At 42.5% G+C, this 26,470-nt stretch overlaps 1 protein-coding gene across 1 annotated transcript in view; it reads left to right on the forward strand.

Moving 5' to 3' along the window:
• Positions 1–26,470, forward strand: part of LOC127577009 (kinase non-catalytic C-lobe domain-containing protein 1) — a 145,133-nt gene that overhangs the window by 7,865 nt on the left and 110,798 nt on the right. The window contains exons 2-3 of the mRNA XM_052027867.1: positions 18,042–18,240; positions 22,951–23,009. Coding sequence (XP_051883827.1) covers positions 18,042–18,240; positions 22,951–23,009 — 258 coding nt within the window. The remainder of the gene's footprint in view (positions 1–18,041; positions 18,241–22,950; positions 23,010–26,470) is intronic.

The following is a 26,470-nucleotide window of genomic DNA, read 5'->3' on the forward strand; positions in this document are numbered from 1 at the left end:
TCATCTGGAATATTGTGCACTGTGTTGGTCACAGATGCTAGTTTTAGTTGGTGGCTGGTATATTGAGAGGCACCTTAAAGACCTTCATGATGGGTTTAATTATTTTGGAAAAAATGAAAAGTACAAGGAGATTAAAATAGGTAAGAATTAGACAGAGTACATGTTGATAGAATGTTTTAATAGGTACGGCCAATGATAATGTATTAAAAAAAAATGATATTGGTGGGGAAAAAATTAAAAACCCTGCAGATGCTAGAAATCTGAAACAAAAACAGAAAATGCCAGAAACATTTTGGTATGTCAGACAGCATCTGAGACACAGAGGTGATGTTTTGGGTTGAAGACCCTGGGAAAGAGGAAAAACATAGTTGTAAATTGCTGAGAAGGTGGGATGGGTAGAATAAAAGATTATCTTTGGTTCAGTCCAGGTTTGCTGCGGGGCTGAGTTGTTAATGAGCAGTTAGAGGGTGACAAAGGAGTGTGATGTGTTGCAAATAACAGGTCAGGGTGAACTAATGGAGAGGGAAAAAAACTGAGCAAGTAACAGGATTCAAAGCAAAAATGGTCACTTGTGACATGGACAAAGAAAGAAAGTTATTGGAAGTTGAGGAGTTTGATATTGAGTCCAGAAAGTTGCAGCATGCTGAGATGGAAGATGAGATGTTGTTCCTCAAACTTTCTTTGGGCCTCATTTTAACCATGTAGGAGACCACAAGCAGATAGGTCAGAGGCAAATAACAGGAAGCTCAGAACTGCCCCTGCTGACCAAAAGCAAAGCAGTAACCCAATTTGCTTTCTACAGTGTAGAGGAGACCACATTGTGAATACCAGATGTAGCACATAAGATTGGCAGAAGTGCAATTGAATCGCTGGTTCACCTTGGAAGTCTGTTTGGGTTGCTGGATAGTTGGAAGGGAAGAGGTGTTTCAGCTCCTGCAGTTCTATGGGAAAGTGCCATAGGAGGGGGATTGGTTAATTGTTTTGTGGGGACTGAAGAGCAGACTCTGGAGTCTCGAAGCAAATGGTCTCTTACAAATGCTGAAAGGGAGAGAAAGATGTATCTGCTTGAAGCTGGCAGAAATTGCAAAGGATTATTTGTTGAATGCAGAGTTGGTGGGGCAAAAAGTGAGGACCAGTGGAACTCTACTCTCGTTCTGTCCATGGGTAGAGGGGGTGAGAGCAGAGCTGCAGGAAACAGATGAGAAGCCACAGTTCAGGAAGAACGAAGACATTTCAGAGGAACCTGTGTGAAAAGTCTCATCACTTGAGCAGATATGACAGACTGAGGAACTGGGGGAATAGAATGGTGTCTTTATAAGGAGGCAGGGTAGGAGTTGTAGTCAAGATAACTGTGGGAGTCAGTAGGCTTATAATGATGTTTTTGGCAATGCTATCTTCTGAGCTGCAGCTGAAGAGATCCAGGGAAAAAAGAGTGGAAGATGGATCTATGAAGGTGAGAGCTGAGTAGAAATTGGCTAGAAAGGTAATGAAATTTTGTGAGTTCTGTATGAGTGCAGGAACTGGACCGTGCAGTCATTGGTGTGCTGGGAAAATAGTTGATGGAGAAGTCCTGGGTTGAAGTGAAACAAAGTCTGTCTTTTTGTGGGATGTGTGAAATGGGCCTAACTTAGGCCCAAAAAAGTTTCCATAGCTGCACCTTTGATCCGATAAAAGTCAGTGGAGCTGAAAGAGAAGTAGCTCAATTCAAGAATGAGCTCAGACAAGCAAATGGATATATTGGTGGAGAGGAACTGGTTGTTCCTTTGTTCAAGGAAGAAACAAAGGGCCCTCACACCATAGTGGTGTGGGATGGAATTATAGAAGGATTGTATATCCATGATAAAGATGAAATAGTTGGGACCAGGAAATTGGAAACTGTCAAGTGGTAGATGGCAACAGAAGTGTTATAGATGTAAGTAAGAGCAGACTAGAACAGGGCAAAGGATAAAATCAAGATGGGAAGAAACAAATTTAGTGGGGCTTGAGCAGGCTGAAACAATGGATGCCCAGACAGTCTTGTGGACCTTGGGCAAGAGGTATATATGCAGGCACTGTGGGCCTGGAGTATTACAAGGCTGGAAGCTGTGGAGGGAAGATCTCCCAAGGAAACAAAATCAGTGATGGCCTGATATTTGGTGGTGGGGGTCATGATCCAGAGGGCTGTAAGAGGATGTGTCTGAGAGCTGACATTTGGCCTCCAAGCTAAAGGCTGTTTCAACAGATTTTGAATTTTTTTCTGAAAAAAAAGTTGGTTGATTCTATGCAAGTGTTAAGTAGGGAGATATGTGAGTTTGTGAATAAAAAGTCAGCAGAATATTATGTCCCAGCCATGTTCTTTATTGTCCAAGAGGAACTGCAATTTTTTAAAATTCCCTTGTGGGGTGGTTGGGGGTGGGGGGGGGGGGGGGAAGCTTGCGTTGCTCCTGGCAGATGGGAGGCATTTGAAGTCATGAGACTTTGTCTCATGACAGTGTTAAACAGGTTTAGCAGAACAGCTGGTCTTCATTGTCAATCGTTCCTTTATGTTCCTATTTTGTTCCGCTTACTACTTCCCCCTCTCAGATGTTGCATGATGTGGATTGGAATCTATTTAATCAAATTGAAATAACTGTAATGAGCAACTGAGAAATAATAGAATTTTTTATATTTCATTTAAAGTTTTATAACCTGTTTGCCTAGAAATTCATTTGCGCAGCAGTCTTTGAGTGCTATGCAATTTGAAAATGGGCATTTCCCTGAGCTAAAATGCAATAATTACCAGTCGTAGGGCATTTTGATATTGCTAGAATACTTTGCACTTGTCTGGTGGAGGAATCTTTTGATACAATTTTTTTTACTATGACTTCCACAAATTCTTCTGTTAGGTGTATTGGTTGATTATTGTCACTTGTACCGAGGTACAGTGAAAAACATCTTGCATACAGTTTGTACAGATCAATTCATTACACAGTGCATTGAGGTAGTACGGGGTAAATTCCAGTATACAAATGCAAGGCCAACCCTTCAAAGTGATTTTCAGGACTTTAACGAACCAGATTGGTACAGCTTTGAGTTCTTTTTGCACTGAAGCATTTATCTGCATTTGTATGTCACAATCAGAATTACTTCCATGTATATTAATGGAATACACATTTGCTATTATGACCAGAACGGCTGCTTCACTTATTTCTCCTCAGATGCATGCAGTTCCTGGGTAGATATGATGCAAAATTAATGAAACAAAGTTAAAGGGATCATTGGGAGGACAGTGATATGAGAGATTTTGTTACATTATTACAAATGCCAAACTATTACTGCAGCAAATTCCTTTGTCCTATTGTAACGTGTAGGTTCTAGGGAAAGATCTTTGAACTGATACAGGTAGACCCTGCATTACGGAGGGGTTGCGTTCCTACAGAACTGTGTATTGCAATTTTCCTCAATGCAAAACCCTATTTCCCATTGAATCCCATGTTCTGAGTGGAGATGTATTGCTTAGGGGTGTTTTTCTCTCAATGGTACTGCAGCTGCTGGTTCACGGCAGGGGCCACTTAAGAGACTGCCTTGTTGGTTTTCAAAGCAAATCTCTTAAATGGCCAGCAGCTGCATTTGTAGACATGAGGGACTGCAGATGATGTGATCTGGAGCAAAAAAAAACAAACCAAAGGCAGGAAAGTGATAGGTAGGGGTGGTGGGGTGAAGGGCAGATGGAGCCAGATAGGGGGAGGGCAGAGTGGAAATAGGCAGCAGCCTCCTGTGTCTTCACATCACCTTCAATTTGAATGGAGACATACACTTTTAAATGCAGATTTACAGGTAAGAGAGCAAAATGAACCTACCACACTGAAAAAATGGCACATCTTTGCATGTGTCAAAAAATGCGAGTTGAAAAAAAGAAAAATAGACAATCTGTTGTTTCTTTTGTATTAGGTGTTTATTTACTCGCTCTCTCGCTCTGTATGTCATATCTTTGGGGTAGTAATTTGTGAATTCTGTACGGCCAAATTTCCACTACACTGGGGTCATCTGTATGTCTGTTCAGTTTTGTCTTCGACAGGTGCTGCCTGATGTGATTTTTGTTTCCAGCATTTTCTGTTGGATTTCTAGCATCTGCAGTTTTGTTGATTATTCGCACCCCCCCCCCCCCCAACATTTATACGTATCTGCTTTGTGATATTCTGTGTGGAGTGTTAAAATAGAGACGGAGTATTTAATGAACTAGAGACAAAGACCAGGAACCAAATTTAACAAGCACTAAAAATACAAATTCTGCAAAAGTCCTCAACTTTGGATTTCCCACCCTCAAACTTTGTCTTAAAAGAGGTACAAGTACAGCCTTTGAAACCTTCTCCTTTATGCACGTGTGTGTATTCTTGGTGAGACAAGAGACTGCAGATGCTAGAAATCTGGAGCAACACACAAAAAATGCTGGAGGAACTCAGCAGGTCAGGCAGCATCCATGGATGGAAATGAACAGTCCACGATTTGGGCCGAGACCCTTCATCAAGACTAGAAAGAAAGAGGGCAGAAGCCAGAATAAAGGAGAGGGGGAGGAGCACAGACTGGTGGGTGATAGGTGAATCAGGTCAGGAGGGGAAGGTAGGTAGGTGGGGGGAAGTGGGAGTGATGTGAGAAGCTGGGAGGTGATGGGTGGAAGAGGAAAAGGGCTGAAGAAGACGGAATCTGATAGGACAGTAGACCATGGAATAAAGGGAAGGAGGTGGGAAACTGGAGGGAGGAAGGTATGGGTAATGGGCAGGTTGTGAGGGCGGGGTAGGGGAAAGAGAAGGGGTAAAAGGGCCAAAAGGATAAGGGAAAATAAAGGGGGTGGGGAACAGGGGAGTAGTTATTGGAAGTTAGAGAAATTGATGTTGATGCCGTCAGGTTGGAGACTGAGATGTTGCTCCTCTAATCAGCATCTAACCTCAACTTGGCATTGGAGGCTGTGGACACACACGTCAGTGTAGGCATGGGAAGTGCTGATCCTGGCTGTACTGGTGGACAGAGCGAAGGTGCTCAACAAAGCAGTCCCCCACTCTGTGTCGGGTCTCACCAATGTAGAGGAGGCTGCACTGGGAGCACCAGATACAATAACTTGACCCTGAACCAGAACCCCACTGAGAAACATCATGCCACTATCACCTGCACCATCACTGACCTCATCACATGTAGTGATCTCCACTCTACAGCCTCCAACCTCACTGTTTCCCAACTCCGCACTGCCCGTTTCTACCTCCTACCCAAGATCCACAAACCTAACTGCCCCAGTAGACCCATTGTTTCCAACTGCTCCTGCACCACTGAACTAGTGTCCTCTTATCTTGACTCTATTTTGTCCCCCTTGGTTCAGTTCCTTCCCACCTACATCCGTGACACTTTGCATGCTCTACACCACTTCAGTTCCACGGTTCTGACCACCTCATTTTCACAATGAGCGTCCAGTCCCTGTACACTTCTATCCCCGGTCGGGAAGGCCTCGAGGCTATCTGCTTTCTTTCTAATAGACCCACTCAGTTCTCCTCCACCACCACCCTCCTCCATTTGGCAGAACTGGTGCTCACCCTTAACAACTTCTTTCGGCTCCTCCCACTTTCTCCAGACCAAAGGTGTAGCTGTGGCACTTGCATGGGCCCCAGCTATGCCTGCCTTTCCATTGGCTACATGGAACAATCCATGTTCCAAATCTACATTGGTAACGCTCCCCAACTCTTTCTCTGCTACATTGACGACTGCATTAGTGCTGTTTCCTGCACCCATGCGGAGCTTGTCAATTTCATCAACTTCAAGATGCACCCCACCCTCAAATTCACTTGGTCCATCTCTGACACCTCTCTCCCCTTTCTTAATCTCTCTGTATTTATCTCCTGAGACAGATTATCCACCGACATCTTTTAGAAACCCAGTGACTACCATAGTTACCTTGACTACATCTCTTCCTACCCTGTCATTTGCAAGGATGCTACTCCCTTCTCTCTGTTCCTCTGTCTCTGTTGCATCTGTTCTCATGATGAGGCTTTCCATTCCAGGACATCTGAGATGTCCTTTATTTTCAGAAAACAGGGTTTCCCCTCCACTACTATCAATGTAGCCCTCACCCGCATCTCCTCCATTTCTCGCACATCTGCTCACACCACCGTCCCTCCCCCACCCAACTTAACAGGGACAGGGTTCCGCTTGTCCTCACCTACCACCCTACGAGCCTCTGCATCCAACATATCATTCTCCGCAACTTCCGCCATCTCCAACAGGATCCCACCACCAGGCACATCTTCCCCTCCCATTCCCCCCTCTACTTTCTGCAGGGATCACTCTCTCCACGACTCTTGTCTGCTAGTCCTTCCCCACCGATTTCCCCTCCAGGCACTTATCCCTGCAACTGTTCCAAATGTTACATCTGCCCCGACACCACCTCCCTCACCACCATTCAGAGCCCAAAACAGTCCTTCGAGGTTAGGCAGCACTTCACATGTGAATCCACCGGTGTCATTTATTGCATCTGGTGCTCTTGGTGCAGCCTCCTCCACATCAGTGAGACCCGATGCAGATTGGGGAATCACTTCGTCAAGCACCATCGCTGCATCTGTATTAGCCAGGATTTCCCGGTGGCCAGCCATTTTAATTCCACTTCCCATTCACATACTGACATGTCTGTCCATGGCCACCCCTACTGCCCAGGTGAGGCTAGATGCAGATTAGACTTCATATTCTGTTTTGTTAGTCTCCAACTTGACAGCATCAACATCAATCTCTCTAACTTCCTGTTACCACTCCCCTCTGGTCACATCACCCTTTTTCTTTCCCCTCCCCTGCCCTTGCGACCTGTCCATCACCCACACCTCCCTCCCTTTGGTTGCCCACATCCTTCCCTTTATTCCATGGTCTACTCTCCTCCCCTATCAGATTCCACCTTGTTCAGCCCTTTTGCCTCTTCCACCTATCACCTCCCAGCTTCTCATCATTCCCGCTTTCCCTCCACTCCTCCACCCACCCACCTACCTACCTTCCTACTCTCGGCTGATTCACCTATCACCTGCCAGCTTGTGCTCCTCTTTAAAACCCCTCCCCCCCCCCCCCCCCCCCTTTTTGTTAATATATTCTGGCTTCTTTCCAGTCCTGATGAAGGGTTTTGGCCCAAAACGTGGACTGTTCATTTCCATCCAGCAATGCTGCCTGACCTGCTGAGTTCCTCCAGCACTTTTGTGTGTTGCTCTGTACTCTTGGTTATATTTTATTTCATTAATTGTTGCCATTAATTGATTCTGTTAAAACTGTATACAGGCGACCCACACATTACAGCTATTCGGTTAATGTAAATTTGCCCTACAGAATTTGCAAATCGCTATCCAAAAATTAGCAATGAGGAAAAAAAATTCGCACCTTGCTTGGCTGGTGGTGAGAGGGGCCCTCCCAGTCAGATCCTTCTTATATGGTTGGAACCTCACTCCCAGTGCGCGCTGTCCCCGGGAGGACTGTGCTGGGGACGAGATGGTCACCCACCTCTTTGCGGGCTGTAGGTTTGCGAGGAGGGTGTGGCAAAAGATGCAAGGGTCCTTGTCATGGTTCATCCCCAGCAGCAGCATAACAGGATTCTCTGATCTACGGGCTGTTCCCAGGGACACATACAGAGACAGACATCAGCTGCTGCTGGAAGGTCATCAACTCGGTGAAAGCCGCTCTTTGGTCTGCCCGAAGGGGAATGCTGCTGGCTGGCACATTCCAGGCTGCAGGAGTCTGTGCTGAGGGATGCACTGAAGCTGGGTGCAGCCAGTGCAAAGGCTCGATGGGGGAAGGACTACAGTTTAGGGTTCTTCTCCCACTGGAGAGGGAGGGGTGGGGACAGGGAGAAAGCTCCTAAATATGGGACTGGATAGCTTCCAGGGAGCCACACCTGTGGCATCAGTGCTGTTTTCTATATAAAAAGGTAACATTAATGAATGATCTGTACAAGAATGTAAAGGTTTGCACTGTTTTGTAATTGTATATAGTTTGTCTTTTATTATGAATAAAGTTTATTTTGTACAAAAAAAACTCACAGAATTTATGTGGGGGAGACAAAGCAAGATTTTTTAAATTCTTATTTGTTGCGCATGTGCAGATGATTTGGCTTCGAGTTACAGAAAATTGCAATTATATGGACAGTTTTCTAGTAATGCAATCGCTATGCATGTTGCAAGGATTGCCAGTCGGGGTTGTATTTTCAGGTGAGTACACAGTACATCGGGTATAAGCTTCTTTCCAAGAGGAAAACGATGCATGGTTAGTCCATCAAAGTAATCTTCAGGACTTCATAAAACGAAAACGTGACAGGAAATGTTGAAATAAGAACAGAAAATTCTGGAAATATGCTGCACGTCAGGTGCCATCTGATTTTGCTGAAATGTCATTGATCTGAAACATTAGCTCTGTTACTTGATTGTGCTGGATCTGAAAAGTACCTCCACCATTTTCTGTTTTTACCTTGATTTTATTTGATGCACTTTCCAAAGTTTTGAATACACATTTTGTTACTTATCACAAAATACGCTGTATGATCCAACATTTCAAAATAGACTCCATTGATGTTATCCAATCAGTAGCTGTGCAATGCAAACCAAAGAGGGCAGCAAATCAGTAACTACAGCAAGCAAGACCACAGCTAGCTATGAAATCAAATGTAGATGCCATTTTCAGAATCCAGCATGCATGGATAAAATTTGGGAATATTTCCCTTTAAATCAAGGTTCGTGCCATAGAGATTTGACAAGTCAAGTTGGAATATCAAGAGTGGGATCCAAAACTGCAAACTATTTAGGAAACTCTGTGGGGGTGATGTGTGTTTTTTGTTAGCATTTCCTTAGGAAGGAGGCTGACTTGCAACTCCTCCAGTTGTGTGGGTGCTGATATGGCTGATAAAGCCAATGTGGGAACTACAGATTCTTCCAAAGGTAGCGCATGAAGTGTGGATAGAGTGTAAATATTATACATGCCCAGCAGTGGTTAAGTGCACTGCTAAGTTAAAGGGGCCTCTTCAAGGAGGTTTGAAAATGTATTTTGGACACCTAGTGTCTGTTAACCCACTTCATGTTGGTAACTTTATTAGGTTGTGCCCCCTCTGTACCTAGTTCTTCAGTGGTTCCTTCAGCTACCAATTGCAGGTATGTTTTTGAAACATCTTCTCCAGAAATCCCTTGCTTATGGAGTCAGAAAGATAGAAGGATGCATAGGACACTTGGTTGTTGTGAGGGTGATCGCAAATATAGAAATGTTTAGTAGTCTGGCAAGCCATGAAGTGGTCAGTCTGTGAATCCCTTCACTGCTCACTATATTTCAAGGAAAGAGTGTTTATTGGAACTCTTAAAGTCATCCGTATCCTGTTCACTTTGAATGTTAAGTATCAGCTAAAAATAAGATGTCTTTATTAGTCACATGTACATCGAAACACAATGAAATGCATCTTTGCGTAGAGAGTTCTGGGGGCAGCCCGCAAGTGTCGCCATGCTTCCGGTGCCAACATAGCATGCCCACAACTTCTTAACCCGTATATCTTTGGAATGTGGGAGGCACCCAGAGGAAACCCACACAGACACACAGGGAGAACGTACAAACTCATTACGGACAATGGCTGGAATTTAATCAGAGTCGCTTGCACTCTAATAGCGTTATGCTAACTACCGTGCCTGAGGGAAAACATGAAAACAAAACCTTGAAATACAAATGATTTGAGATGAAAGAATAGAATGGATTAATGCATCTAAGGAAATTCAGTAGAACCAGAAGGAATCAAGGGTTTAAATTGCATTTTAGGAAATCAAGGTAGCAAGAAAGCTACTAATCAAGAACACATTTAAATAAAACTTTGGTCCCTTTTGAACTACAAAAATGTGCACATTCGTTTCTGTGATTTGCACGCACTAATAAAGCTCTGCATTATTAGCAGAGCCATGCAAGCCACCTGTGTTCATTCAGTAGATGTGCATCTTTGGGTTTGATTCAATCTGAACTTTTATTAAGTAATTCTGTTCTTGAATGTGTATCCGATTTTATACTTCACAGCAACATGCATAAGCAAAGGATTTCCTGTACTTGAGAACTTTTTACCATTTATGAAAATTGGCAATGGTTCTGTGCCAGGAAAGGCGCAGTAAATCAGCAATTTTCTGTGGGCTACTTCATGTTTTCTGCATGGACTTCCACTGCAAAGTTCAAGTGGACATGAGGTTCAAGTGGATATGAGGCCCAAGTTGCTGGCAGCAGAACAGGCCTTGTACCCCCTGTGCACAAAGAGATCTATCTTCTACTCTCTCTGCCATTGTGAAGCAAAAGGATAAACTTAATATATTGGTTGTAAGCTGTGGAAAAATTCAGGGTAGGGTGTTAATTGGGGGGGGGTGGTGTGGTGTGGGTGTATTTGGTCCTTGAGAATTAGATTAGGAATGGAGGTGAGGTGGGAAGAGTAATTGAGGTCCTGATTAATTGGTTGGAAGAGTTGGGTTGGCAATCATGAAATAAATTGGTAGATGGAGTGGCATTAGTTATTTAGAGGGATCGGGGTTGTGCTTGGGCCAAGGAATGCAGGTAGGGGTCCCTAAGGATAAGTATCAACAAAGTGGCAATTTTACTTGATCCATTTGCTGATAATAGGCAGTTTATGTCAACAACAGCTTCCCTATCAATTATGTATCCTCTTGAGCATGAGTCTTTTGAGTCTTTCATCTCTGCCTAGAATTGTGCACAGACTTGGCAACGTGTGTGTTTTGTGGTTGCCTCTGCATTCCCAGCCTGTCGGCTTTGTTCTTGCTTCCAGCACTAATTAGACACTGCCTACTCCATGCAACCTGATGGTGTTCAAACCAAACAAGCAATGACCAGCAGAAATACTGAGTAACTGTTCTGTGTGGATCTATTGTCAGCTCAGCTTTAGAATCATGGAGCCAATGTAGGACTGCTATATTTAGTTATATCTCTTTTCATTTCCTCACACAAAAGGAGCTGTGCAGAGGGGAAGAAATATTACTCCTGAGCTAAGGAAAGTGAATTATAACAATTTTTGAAATATCAATTATCATCAGTCATAAATTTTGCACCTATTGTTTGATCTTATTTTTATCGCTTAGCAATAATGTTAAGAGTAGTTAATAGACATTGGTTTCCAAATTCATTACCTCCCCTACAAGTGTATTTTGTTTCTTTTAACTCGTGTCAGAAGCAAGTGGCATTAGGTGAAAATTGATGTAAAAAAAATAAAAATGGATACAGCATATCAGGAGCCGTGGCCAAAAGTTAAGTTACAAGTTTGTAGTAGTTCCAAGTTAATGGGTTTTTATAGTGTTTAAATAAAAAGACCACCAAGTTAAAACTAATTAAATAAAGTAGGGATGCAGGATCAGGTGATATGTTGTAGCTGCATGATGTGGGAGCTGGTGGACCCCATTGTGGTGTCTGGTGACCACATCTGCAGCAAGTGTTGGTTGCTTGAGAAACTTGGGCTCAAAGGTGATGTCCTGGAATCTGAGCTTCAAACACAGCAATGCATCAGGGAGGGGGGGGAGTTACCTGGATGCTGTGTTTCAGAAGGCAATCACACCCATTAGATTAACTGCTTCAAATTCAGTCTATGCAGGGAGGGGGATCCAAGAGGTAGTGCTGGAGGAGCCTCGGCCCCTGAGCTTGTCCAGTAGGTTTGAGATTTTTGCTCCAAGTGTGGATGAGAGTGGGAGTTACAGGAAGGATGAGCAACCTAACCGTGGTTCAGGGAGCCATTCAAGAGGGGGTACAGAAGAGAAATGCAGTTGTAATTGGGGATAGTATAGTCAGGAATAGACAGGATTCTCTGTTGCAAGGATCGAGAATCCCGAGGGCTGCGTTGCCTGCCTGGTGCCCGGGTTTGGGACATCTCATCTGACCGGCAGAGGATTTTGGAGTGGGAGAGGAAAGATCCAGTTGTTGTGGTTCATGTGGGTACCAACGACGTAGGTAGAATAAGGAAAGATAAGATATCTCTATTAGTCACATGTACATTGAAACACACAGTGAAATGCATCTTTGCGTAGAGTGTTCTGGGGGCAGCCAGCAAGTGTCGCCACGCTTCTGGCACCAATATAACATGCCCACAACTTCCTAACCCGTACACCTTTGAAATGTGGGAGGAAACCAGAGCACCCTGAGGAAACCCACACAGACACTGGGAGAACATACAAGCTCCTTACAGACAGTGGCTGGTATTGAATCCAGGTTGCTGGCACTGTAATAGCATTATGCTACTGTGCCTGAGAGGTTTTGCTGTGGGAATTTGAGCAGGTAGGGACTAAATTAAAAAGATAATATCTCTGGATTGCTACCTGAGCCACATGCAAATTGGCACAGGGTCAATCAGATCAGAGAGTTAAATGCATGGCCCAAAGATTGGTGTGGGAGAAGTGGGTTTGAATTCATGGAACGTTGGCACCAGCATTGGGGAAGGATGGAGCTGTTCCGATGGGACGGGCTCCAACTGAACCATGCTGGGACCAGGGTCCTGGCAAATTGCATAACTAGGGCTGTGGATATGGCTTTAAACTAAAGAGTAGGGTGGTGGGTTCAACAGATTAGAAAAGTATGGATAAAGTAAAAGGGAAGGAGAGCACAGGAGAGGTTACTGAAGTCTCCAAATTAAAAAAAAAACAAGGTAAAGTTTAGAAAGGGATAAGAATTTAACTTCAGGCAACATGAAGACAAATTTGAGAAGAGGGGTGGTGAATACAAGACTGAAGGTGTTATATTTGAATGCACACAGTACATGAAACAAGGTAGATGAGCTTGTAGTGCAGTTAGAAATTGGCAGGTACAATGTTATGGGCATCACAGAGTCGTGGCTGAAAGAAGGTCACAATTGGAAGCTAAACATCCAAGGATATGCCTCCTGTCAAAAAGATGGGCAGAGGGGGTGGGGCAGCTCTGTTGGCTTAAAAAAAAGAAATCAAATCCTTAACAAGAAGTGACAAAGAATCAGAAGATATAGAATCCTTGTGGGTAGAGTTAAGAAACTGCAAGGGCAAAAAGACCCTAATGGGAGTTGTATGCAGGCCTCTGAATAGCAGCCAGGAGGTGGGGAGTAGGAGATAAAAAATCATTCGAGAGGCAATGTTACGGTGGTCATGGGAGTCTTCAATATGCTGGTAGATTGGGAAAATCAGGTTGGCACTGGATCCCAAGAGAAGGAATTTGTAGAACGCCTACGAGATGGCTATTTAGAGCAGCTTGTGATCAAGCCCACTAGGAAAAAGGCAATTCTGGATTTGGTGTGCAATGAACCAGATTTGATTAGGGAGCTTAAAGGAACCTTAAGAGGCAGTGATCATATGATAGAATTCACCCCGCAGTTTGAGAGAGAGAAGCTAAAGTCAGATGTATCGGTATTACAGTTGAGTAAAGGTAACTACAAAGGCTTGAGAGGAGCTGGCCAAAGTTGATCGGAAGTGGATCCTAGCAGGGATGACAGAGCAGCAATGGCAGCAGTTTCTTGGAGTAATTCAGAAGACGCAGGATCATTTCATCTCAGAAGCAGCAGCATTCTAAAGGGAGGATGAGGCAACTGTGGCTGAGAAGGGAAGTCAAAAACAGCATAAAAGCAAAAGAGAGGGCATACAATATTGCAAAAATTAGCAAAGCAAGAGGATTGGGAAGCTTTTAGAAGCCAACAGAAGGCAACTAAAAAAGCAATAAGGGGAGAAAAGATGAAATATAAAGGTAAGCTAGCCAATAATATGAAAGGGGATACCAAAAGATTTTTCAGATATATAAAGAGTAAAAGAGGCAAGAGTAGACATCTGACCGCTGGAAAACGATGCTGGAGAAGTAGTAATGGTGGACAAACTGAATAAGTATTTTGTATCAGTCTTCATTGTGGAAGACACCAGCGACATGCCAGAAATTCGAGAGTGTCGGGGCAGAAGTGAGTGTAGTTGCTATTACTAAGGAGAAGGTGCTTGGGAAGCTGAAAGGTCTGAAAGTGGACAATTCACCTGGACTGGATGGACTACACCCCAGGATTCTGAAAGAGGTAGCTGAAGAGATTGTGGAGGCAGTAGTAGTGATCTTTCAAGAATCACTAGAGTCGGAAATTGTTCCAGAGGACTGGAACATCGCAAATGTCACTCCACTCTTTAAAAAGGGAGGGAGGTAAAAGACAAGAAATTACAGACCAGTTAGCCTGACTTCAGTGGTTGGTAAGATGTTAGAGGCCATTATTAAGGATGAGGTATCCAGGTACTTGAAAGCACATGATAAAATAGGCAGAAATCAGCATGGCTTCCTTAAAGGGAGATCTTGCCTGACAAATCTGTTGGAATTCTGTGAGGAAGTAACAGGTAGAATAGACAGAGTCAGTGGATGTTGTTTACTTGGATTTTCAGAAGGTCTTTGACAAGATGCTGTACATAAGGCTGCTAAACAAGATAGGATCCCATGGTATTACAGGAAAGGTACAAGCATGGATAGAAGATTGGCTGACTGACAGAAGGCAAAGAGTGAGAACTAAGGGGGCCTTTTCTGGTTGGCTGCCAGTGTCTCGTGATGTTCCTCAGGGGTCAGTGTTGGGTCCGCTACTTTTCACGTTATATGCTAGTGATCTGGATGACGGAATTGATGGCTTTGTGGCCAAGTTTGCAGATGATACAAAGATAGGTGGAGAGGCAGGTAGTGTTGAGGAAGCAGGGAGTCTGCAGAAGGACTTGGACAGGTTGGGAGAATGGGCAAAGAAGTGGCAGATGGAATATAGTGTAGGGAAGTATATGGTCATGCACTTTGGTAGAAGAATAAAGGCGTAGACTATTTTCTAAATGGGGAGAGAATTCAGAAATTGGAGCTGCAAAGGGACTTGGGAGTCCTGGTACAGCATTCCCTAAAAGTTAAATTGCAGGTCGAGTCAGTAGAAGGGAAGGCAAATGCAATGTTAGCATTCATTTTGAGAGGACAAGAATATAAAAGCAAATATGTAATGCTGAGGCATTATAAGGTGTTGGTTTGACCACATTTGGCATATTGTGGGCAATTTTGGGCCCCATATCTAAAGAAGGATGTGCTGGTGTTGGAGAAGGTTCAGAAGAGGTTTAGAAGAATGATCCTGAGGGTGAAAGGGTTAATGTATGAGGAGTGTTTGATGGCTCTGGGCCTGTACTCACTGGAGTTTAGAAGAATGAGGGGTGGATCTTGTTGAAACCTACTGAATATTGAAAGGCCTGGATAGAGTGGATGTGGAGAGAATGTTTCCAGTAATGGGAGAGTCTAGGACCAGAGGGCACAGCCTCAGAATAAAAGGACGTCCCTTTAGAACAGAGATGAGGAATTTCTTTATCCAGAGGGTGGTGAATCTGTGGAATGCATTGCCTCGGATAGCTGTGGAGGCCAAGTCATTGGGTATATTTAAAGTGGAGATTGATAGGTTCTTCATTAGTAAGGGCAGGAGAATGGAGCTGAGAGGGAACAATAAATCAGCCATGATCGAATGGCAGAGCAGACTTGATAGGCCGAATGGCCTTATTCTGCTCTTATGTCTTATGGTCTTAATATTCTATTGGAATGGCCTAAAATACAGGAATAGTTTGACTCCTAGGGAAGTTGGCTAAGGAGTGCTTTTGTCATCTAACTGAGTATGCAACATCTAGCCTACTGCAGATGGGTCTTCAAAGGGAATCTTCAGCTTGGTCAACTTGGCCAACAGCACTAATGTTTAAAGTGGTGCTTTGACCCAAATATGTGGCCAGACAAAATTGAAATGCTTTTAAATATATCACAGCTTTTGTGCTTTTTAGTCTTGGGTGAAGAAAATTGATATAAAATTGGGTGATGAGTGAAATAGAACCTATTACATTACTACCAAACCAGGTTAGAATCAGGACTGTAGACATTAGTAGATCCGGCATCATCTCTGCAGGGAGAAGCAGAATTAATATTCATTAGATCTGTACTCATTAGAGCCTAGATTTAAAAAATAGGATTACTGAAAACTGGTATAAAGTAGATTTGGTTACAATTGATGTTAAAATAACTGGGATGAAAAGTCTAGATTTTCGATGTTCCTTTTATATGAATTTAATGTTAAATGAATCTGCAAATGCACTATAGCATTAATTATCTAAAGGAGGCCTTAAATCATTTTGTTTAGTTGGTGATACAAAATTACATACCTAAATTAGGTGCACAGCTCATTGTTCAGTGGATGTCGTTTACTGAGCACAAATGCATTGCTGTTTGGCATAATGACGAATGCACTTGTGTTTAAGAATTTCTGGGCATGTGTTTTATCTTAAAAAGGTATCTGTAAAAGTTAACAGGTCAAGAAAGAGACCTCCTGGTTTAATCAATCACTTGTTCAAGGTGTACAAGCAATACAAGTTGCCCACAAGGAATGCAAATAGGTTTTTTGATAAGGTTGCTAGGACAATTGAATAAAAAAACAATTGGAGATTATGTATTTAAGATTCAAAAGTATAATTGATTTGGAAGAAATGAAGTCTTAAAATAGATTGGATTAAAGCTTTTAAACTCTTGAAGTGATTCGATATATTATGGTTGAGTGGAAAAACAGTTAATGTTGGATTACCCAACAGTTCAAGGGGCAGAGACAATGTTTCAGTTTGATGTACCTCTAACTTTCCACTGTTGACAGGCCAAGTCTTAAGATGCACATAAAAGATCAAAATCCTTTACATCAGAGAATCCATGCACAGATTTGGTGACTAACTTTGCAGAACCATTGTCAGTCTGCAAATATGACTGAGCTCTGTTTCTTTTCTCACTCTCTGCCTTGCATTTAAATTTCACTGGAACAGTATACAAGCTCAAGGGACACTGTCCCAAGTCATAATGCTGTGTTCAAAAATTTCAGATAATTTGCCATTCCCATTTGTATTTCCTTTTTGTTTTAAATCACCTTTTAGTTTCCTGATTTTTGCTTTTGTTATTTACTCTCTCCAGCCTTCTGCCTCATCATGGACCTTTCCTTTTGTTCTTTCCTCCTTTCAATCATCAATCCTTCAGCACCCCTCAACACCCTCACTCTTTTTCTACATTTTAAAACTTTTTGTAACTCCTAACCTTCTTTCAGGTCTTCAATCTAAAAATTAAAAATGCCATTTCAAAAATAAAATTAAAATGTTCAAAAACTAAAACAAAATAACATTTCAGTCAACAATGAATTTTTAAAAAATACAATTATCATGTAATTATCATTACCACTGCAGCTAATTGTCTCTGTTAAACTCAACAGACCCGCTGGCAGACCGATGTGCTAGCCTAAATACTAGGAAACTTGTGCTCTCCTTGATGCACTGAAGTCTAAGGTGGAGTGCAGTTGTTTCCGGACCACTGATCAGCTGAGTGGAAGTTTCAGACTTTCACCTTTGTTCAGGATTCCTGATCTTCCACCTGATTATGTAGATAAAAGCTGGTATTCGGTCTTGCACCTCAATTCACTATGGACATTATCTACCATTATGTAACCCTTTAACACCCTTTGCATTGTGCAGCTGTCAGGAGGAGTGCCCATACTATTATAGAATTTAACAAACGAACATATGGATAACACTAAATCACCAAAATAATATGCTAGTTCTCTTCTCATCAAGCTGATGTACTATGTTTATTTTTAGTTCTGCATAATTCTTTGTTTTCGTGACTTATTTGTCCATGGGTTGTTACAAAAAGTTGCTCTTAATGAATCATTCCCGAACAAACTGATAACTGAAAATGGTTGCTCTAAACTACCAGCAATGTTTGATTTTCAATCTAATTTCAATGATTATTTAGAAGTTTGGTATTCCACAAAGCAGCCATACAATAATATTGATGATAATTTTTAAAAAAAGTCATTGTCAAGTTTTTGTTGCCTGGAATTCATTTATGTTGGACCTATTAATACTATTGATTTTAAAACGCAGTTAAGTTTTCTTTAATCTACATTTTAATCTGCCGATTGAATTTATGCTTTTAATTACCTACAATCTTAATGGGTTGAGCTTATACACAGATGATTATTTTTTTAAATGTAGTTGTCTTTCATGTTTCTAATGCAAGTTTCTTATTTACCTTGTATATTTATTTGGCAGGAGAATGTGTCCCTTGCTGATATTCTGTCATTGCGAGATAGCTGCCTCAGTGAGCAGGATATATGGGCAGCCTGCCTAGAATGTTGTCTTTCAATGAAGAGCATTGCCCACACTCCACTTTTTCATACTCTCTGCATCACCCCAGATACGTTGGCTTTCAATGCTAATGGAAATGTTTGCTTCATGGAGCAGCTGAGTGGTAAGTACTGTGGATGTTGCACATATACCTATGGCCTCAGTCAACATAACATTATTGTATAACTTCCACTCCTAGTGTTTCCTTTCTTTGAATTCTGTATATATTACTATTGTTCATGAAGTCTAGTAGGAGTCTATGTGAGGAAAATTCTGGTCTTCATTAATGCTGCAATTGTATATTTACAGAGAGACCTTGTTAGAGTCATGCATCGTGGAAACTGGCTGGCCCTTCGGCACAACTTGTCTGTGCTGACCAAGGTGCCTTCCTGAGCTAGTCCCATTTTCCTGTGTTTGTCCATAGCCTTTTAAACCTTTCCAATCCATGTAATTGTCTAAATGTCTTTTAAATGTCATAATTGGACCTGCCTTTATTCTTTCTTGTGGCAGCTCATTCCATATACCCACCACCAACTTGGAAAAAAAAAGGTAAAGCATGGCCAAACATTTTGATTGGTAGAAGGGGTAGAGGTGTTGTTCTCGGGTAAGAATAGACTACTGTGGATCAAAATTGTTGCCAGAACTTCTGCACTTGTGACATGATAGTACACAGAAGCCAGTGGGCTTGCTCGATAACGTCCAATGGTTATTTGATATCGTAGGCAAGTTTCTGCTATGCCCACAATGAATCAGCTCTTGACTGGAAGGTCAAAGTCCACTTCTGTATCATTTATAGAGCATAGAATGTAGAACAGTACAGCACAGAACAGGCCCTTCAGTGCACAATGTTGTGCCAACATAGCTAATCCCTCCTACCTACAGAATGCCCATATCCCTTCATTTTCCTCTCATTCATGTGCCTATCCAAGCCCCTCTTAAAAGCCCCCAAAGAAGGGATCCAGCCTTTTTGGGACTCTATTAGGGAGTTTGAGATGTTCAGTTTCCTCTTTAATGGGTACCACCTTTAGTTCTTAATCATTATTGGTCACCTAGCACTATTCCCTTACTGCCAGTATTCTCATCTAGCTGCTCTGTCCCAGCAGTCCTCACTCTGCTCCATGTCACAGTAGACACTGTGGCTCTCTCTTTTACCCCTACTATGCCTGACACCTCGGGCATTATATATAGTGGAATATCAAAGGTTTCCCTTCGATGGGTCTGGGCCATGGTTGGCCAGAGAAATAGTTTGGACATTCCTGACTGACTTGATGGAGTAGAAAGCTACACAATTGCTGAAGATACATAAATTTATGTAGGAAGTATAGATAGAAGCACTAAGTAGATGTTAGAGAATAACTCACTGAATGGACAAAACTGGCAAATGGATTTTAATGTAGGTAAATATAGGGTGAACTACTTTGGACCAAAAAAAAGGATAAATGAGAGCCCTTTCTAAATTTTGAATGGCTAGAAGCAATGGAGGTCAAAAGAAAGGTGAGGTCCAACATACATTGTTAAAATATCACAGGAACTGGAGATAATGGATATTTTGATGAAAAACACTATGATGCTGAAGGAACCCAGCAGACCAGATAGCATTCATGGAGAAAAGCAGGAGGTCAATGTTTCAGGTCAGGCCCCTTCTTGGGTGTTTTGCCTTTTCACTTGAGAGGACTGGAGTACAAGGGATTAAAGGTCTGCTTTAAGCAGAAAGCAAAATCTCTGTTAGACTTCACTGGGAGATCTCCTGAGCAGTTCTGGGTGCCACAGCCTAGATAGGTATGATAGTCTTACAAAGAATGCAACATGATTAGTGGGCTTCAAGGGTTAAGTAATGAGGGAGATTTAAATAACCTTTTTCCAGTGGAATTTGATGGATGAAAGGGAATTTTATTGAAATTTTCAATATTTAAAGGGGTACCGATAAGGGGGAGAGGGGAATTATTTCTGCTTGGTGGGGTGTCTAAAACTGGAGAGAGTGTTTATTAAGAAAAACATTTTTATTGGGATGTTCAGGATTGAAATTGCAAGACATTTCTTGTGGGTGGAACCTGGTAGAAATTAGGAATTCTCTTCCAAAAATGCAATTAATGACTGTCAGCAAATTGTAAAACAAAATGAAAATTACAACATAAGCATTCATAATGATGGTGCTTAGGGTTGCCCCTTAGGTTCACCTGACCTACTATTGGGGTACATTTTCATTTGAGGGCACAGCAGATGACCATGATGATGATTTGCCTTGGAGCAGTTGACTTCCAAAGGCAATCTCTCACCAAGATTCAGTGCAATCTCGGATAGTTGACCATGGGGCAGAAGTGGGAGGAGAAATACTGATGTAGTCCTTCATGTTCCATAGTGCTAATGGCACTCTTCTGGAATTTGGTAGAAAATAGGCTGGGTCTCCACTGTGATCAGATGGTAAAGAGTTTATAGGCTGATGCTAACATCAGTGACCAAATCCTCCAAACAGCGATCTTCTCCTTGTGGATAGTGGTGCTCTTTTAACTGCTGCTGCACGCTGACAGAACTGACAGAATGCTCTTGGTGGAGATTAATCTGTTCCCAAGTGGTAGTACTTTATTTCTGGGGGAGAAAAGCAATCTGCTTCCAGTTAATAACAGTTTGTTCCTAACTGGCATTTCTGTTCTCTGATGACAGCAATTAGCTCCAGGTGACAGTAAGCAGAGACCTGAATGTATTGGCCTAAGGCACAATGAATTTCAATGGCCTCTCCCTGTGGCTCCATTAAAGCAGAACCCTCATTATCAACTGATGTAACATGAAAGTATTATTTCCACTGGCACAGATGTGTATCATTTTCAGTACATTCCTGGCTCCATATGGACTCTTGCATTAAGTTAGAGATGGGCTCCTCCATGCTCCTTGGTATCTCTTGCAATCTGTCAGGAAGGTTGGACAATACAGTAAGCATTTGCACATGCAACTGCTTCAGTCTTTACGTACGATCCACATCCATGTCATCCAGTATAGTACTAACTCTTCTGGGGAGCTCACTTGGCTTTGCCTGACAGTCGCCCAGTAATGTTAAATATAACCCAGGAGCTGTGCATTTTCAGCCCAGCCACCTTAGTCCTCATGCTGACTGTATTTGAGCTGGTGCTTTGCAGTGTTAGGTGGAATGAAGTAATCTGGTGTTGCTCCTCAAGTTTATGATTATGTACAGAACTTATTTAAAGGAGACACTTGTATTGTTTTAAAAGAAAGTTCAGTGTATATTCATGAAGTTGATTTCTGGGGTGAAGAGCTTCCCACGGTAGATGGTGGGTGGATATTTTCCCCTAGGGGGCATAATTTTAGAATAAGGGGTCATCCGTTTAGACAGAGATGGAGAAGAATTTCTGAGGATCATGAATCTTTTGAATTCTGTAGCCCAGGGCCAAGACAGATTTTTCAATTACAGGAGAGGCAAGGATTTTGGGTAAGAGGCAGGAAATCAGATTCAAGGCCAAGGTTATAAGATAAGGTAAGATTTCTTTATTAATCACACGTACATCGAAACACAGTGAAATACATCTTTTGCATAGTGTGTCCTGGGGGCAGCCCGCATGTGTCACCACACTTCTGGCACCAACATAGCATGCCCACAACTTCCTAACCCGCACGTCTTTGGAATGTGGGAGGAAACCGGAGCACCTGGAGGAAACCCACGCAGACACGGGGAGAACGTACAAACTCCTTACAGACATTGGCGGGAATTGAACCAGGGTCACTGGCGCTGTAATAGCATTATGCTAACCACTACACTACTGTGCCTGTCATAGATTGGCTATGATTCTTTTGAATAGTGGTGTCTCAGAGCCATATAGCCTGTCCTTGCTCCTTTTATCTTCCTCCTTTCCCCACCCTCTTGGGTGTCCTTTGTGGCTATGTAAAGTAAAGTGGGGGCTTTGGTGGGTGGTATATGAACTGTGAATCTCTCAAACCTGCAACGATAATAACACAAAATGTGTGCCCAGGGTGAGGGCTTGGAGATTTTTGTGGGAAGGACCTGCAAACATGCAGATACCTGTAGGTGGAACATTCATTGCATTCATGGTGAAGATGATAGAAGATAATTGCATATAAAGGAGATTGAGGGGTGGACCAGTGTCCACCAGAAGGAAGGCTTTCTTCTCCTGCTTGGTGAAGCTCCATGCTCAATGGAGGCATCAACCTGTGGTTGGTGTCAGCCAGTTAATACAAATGAGAATGAATCTTTAATTTGGGACAAGGGTACCTGCATGAATACATACCATTGCCTGCAGAGAGAGCCGTATCCTAATACAGTGGTAAAAGAAGGCTGATTTGGAGATCTGGATTTCCAGCAAAGGTGCTTGAATATGCAGAGGTGTTCTTATCAGCTGAAACGTGCTCCCTTTATAAATATGTAATTCTATGGAGCCATTTATTCACACCCAAAATATTGAGATTTGTCAAGGAGTGAGCCTTCCACCAAATCTCCTCCTGAATGTCTGCTTGTGCTGAACAAAGACTCTTTAAAGCCACAGTTCCAGTCTCCATGTGGCTCATTCAAAGTCACAACACCCAGAAATGAGTCATTAAGATCGAATAGGTGTTAATTTTTTCCAAAAAGCCAGCTACTTACTTGCTTGCTTCCTGCATGGATTACCTATGGGAATCTAAAGGGGAAAGTAGGCTTGGGAGAAAGGAAAGGGGGGAAAAAAATTATCAGAAAAAGAAAAAGGATGAATGAAATTTCAAGGTCCTTCAAAGTGCATGTATTAAGCAGTCAGTGTTGTTTAATGCTATTTTGAAACCATATTGCTGTATTTTCTAGTTTGTGATTGACTTTCCTCATTGTTATTTGCAGATGACCCAGAAGGTGCATTTGTTCCCCCTGAATTTGACGTTACAGGCAACACTTTTGAGGTGGGTCAAAATACTTGTGATGCAGGTCCATATCTCTCTTCTCTTGAAAAGGGAAGGGAATGGGCTGATGGAGGTCATTAGAATTATGAAAGATTTTGATAGACGGAGTGTTTCCACTTCTGGGGAAAACTCATTCTAGAAGGCATTAATATAAGATAGCAACCAAGAAAGCAAATGGTGAAATTGAAAAGTTTTTATTTGGAGAGAGGTGAGAATGTACGGTGTACAAGAAGTTTCTGTCATGTATATTTCGTATTTCTTGCCTCTGTATGGTTCATAAAATTATATTTTTCCTTTTCATTCTATAACGCTTTTCTCAAGTATTGTTTTGAAAATTCAATGAAAAATATGCTTGGGGAAAGATTTCAAGAAAATTGATTAGATTGATTTCTGAGTGCTGCTTATAAATGGCTGTTAATTGAGGTCCATTATTTAAACTGTAATAACCTAAAAAGCTTTTCAATCCCTAAATGCTAATAGACATTCTCTTTATGCCAAATATCTGTTGTATTTTTGCCCAGTACAGGTCTGCTGTAGGTTGGATATTATGATTTGTGACATTACCGCATGAGTTGAAGATTAATGTTTGTCCTATATTCTCTATTATCTTAATGTTAGAGTAGAAGGCCTAGAAATTTGATTGGGCCAGTTATTAATCTCAGCTATTAAAATTAGTGGAAGATTAAGTCACCATCAGCTGAAGTGGCAAGGAGGCACCCAAAAGAGTGGGAAATGGGCTTGGGAAGAGAGAGTAATGGTATTTGCATTGTGTCATTGGCTAGTGAGGTCATGCACTTTGGTTAGAGGATTTAAAAGGCAGATTATTATCTAAATGGGGAGAGACTGCACATAAGTGAAGTTCAGAGGGATCTAGGTGCTCTAGTGGATGAATCACATAAAGTTAGCAGGCAGGTCCAACAAGTAGTGAAGAAGGCACAGGACATTTTTGGCCATTATTTTGAAGGGTTTGGAGTTTAAGAACAGGGAGGTTTTGTTACTGTTGTACAGGGTATTGGTGAGGCCACACCTGGAATGCTGTGACACGAGATTCTGCAGATGCTGGAATCTGGAGCAACACACACAAAATGCAGGAGAAACTCAGGTCAGGCAGTATCTATGGAGGGAAATAAACAGTTGACATTTTGGGTTGAGACCCTTCATCAGGACTGCTCTGCACATGCTGTGCATGTTTTGGTCCCCTTACTTTAAAAAAGAATAGAGTAGCATTGGAGGCAGTCCAAAAGAGACTTATCAGGCTGTTTCTGGGATGAGAGCATTGTCCTATCGAGAGAGGCTGGACAGTTTGCGTCTGAATTCCTTGGAGTTCAGAAGAATGAGAGATGACTTTATTTCAAACATGTAAGATCCTAAGGGGCTTGACAGGGTAGGTATTCTCACTTGTGGAAGTCATGAACAAAGGGACATAGCTACAAAATAAGAGGCTATTCTTTTAAAACTGAGGTGCATTGATATTTCTTCTGAGGTTAGTGAATTTCTGGAATTTTCTGTCCTTGAGGGTGGTGGAGGCCAGATTATTAGACATATTTAAGGTGGATAAATAAATACTTGAAAGATCAGGAAGTTGAGGGTTATGGGAAACAGGCACAGAAGAGGAGTTGGGCCATCATAGATCAGCCATGATCATATTGAATAGTGGGGTAGGCTTGAGGGGCCTGGTGGCCTGTTCTTGCTTCTGTTTTCTAATGGCTAGGGTAGAAGTAATGATGGTCAAGGCTGCAGGGGAAGGAACAAGGGCAGGGTGATGGCCGGTAGCAGCCATGTGCTTTGCATTTGCAGTTGGCAGGAGACACCCCTTTGAGAACTTCCTCATCGACCATACTTTTCCGGAATGCAACCAGTGCTGATTACCTCAAGGTAATTCAGTCCTGCAGGGGCAGCATCAAACATTCATTGACCTGTTTTATTTGAGTTGATTTCTTTTGGTCTTAATTGGTATGACATGCAGCATAATTCCACTTCATATATAAGCTAGTCACTCAACCTTTCCTCCTAAAACATATTCTCTAATCCAGGCAGCATCCTGGTAAGTCTCCCCTGCACCCTCTCTAAAGCTTCCACATCCTTCCTATTACGAGGTGAACGGAACGCAATACTCTGTGTGGTCTAACCAGAGTTTTATAGAGCTGCAACATTACCTTGCGGCTCTTGAACTCAATCCCCTGACTAATGAATGCCAGCACACCATACACCTTAACCACCCTATCAACTTGCACGACAACTTTGAAGGATCTATGGACTAGGACCCCAAGATTCCTCTGTTCCTGCATGCTGCTCAGAATCCTGCCATTAACCTTGTACTCCACCTTCATGTTCATTCTTCCAAAGTGCATTACTTCACACTTTTCCGGGTTGAACTCCATCTGCCACTTCTCCGCCCAACTCTGCATTCTGTCTATATCCTGTTGTAACCTATGACAGCCACAACCCCTCCAACCTTGATGTCATCTGCAAACTTACTAACTCATCCCTCCACTTCCTCATCCAAGTCATTTATAAAAATCACAGAGCAGGGGTCCCAGAACAGATCCCTGCAGAACACCACTAGTCACTGACCTCCAGGCAGAATATTCTCAATCTACTGTCACTCTCTGCCTTCTGTGGGCAAACCAATTCCGAATCCATGCAGCCAAGTCTCCATGGATCCCATACCTCATGACTTTCTGGATGAGTCTATCGTGGGGAATCTTGTCAAACTCCTTAAAGTCCATATACACCACATCCACTGCTCTACCTTCATCTATTTGTCTTGTCATCTCCTTGAAAAACTCAATTAGGCTTGTGAGGCACGACCTGCCCCTCGTAAAGCCATGCTGACTATCCCTAATAAGACTATGCTTTTCCAAATGCTTCTAAATCCTGTCCCTAAGAATAGTCCCTAATAGCTTATCCACCACTGACATAAGATTCACTGGTCTGTAATTCCCAGGATTATCCCCATTACCTTCCTTGAACAAGGGAACAACATTAGCCATCCTCCAGTCCTCTGGTACCATTCCTGTGGCTAGGGAGGATGTAAATATTATCATCAACGCCCCAGCAATCTCTTCCCTCATCTGAGGTATATCCCATCTGGTCCCGGGGACTTACCTATCCTAATGTTTTTTCAGAAACTCCAACGCTACCCCTTTCTTAACCTCAACATGCTCCAGCACATTAGCCTGTGCTGCGATGACCTCACATTTGTCAAAGTCTCTCTCCTTAGTGAACACTGAAGCAAAGTATCTCTGTCTCCAGGCACATTTTTCCCCTTTATCCCTGAGCGGTCCTACCTTCACTCTAGTCATCCTCCTGTTCCTCACGTACATATAGAACACCTTGGGATTTTCCTTAATTTTACTCGCTAAGGCCTTCCCATGACTCTGCCTAGCTCTCCACAGTCCTTCCTTAAGCTCCTTCCTAGCTACCTTAATAATTTTCAAGAGCCCTGCCTGATTTTTGGT

The sequence above is a fragment of the Pristis pectinata genome, chromosome 12 (genome assembly GCF_009764475.1).
Source record: "Pristis pectinata isolate sPriPec2 chromosome 12, sPriPec2.1.pri, whole genome shotgun sequence".
NCBI lineage: Eukaryota > Metazoa > Chordata > Chondrichthyes > Rhinopristiformes > Pristidae > Pristis > Pristis pectinata.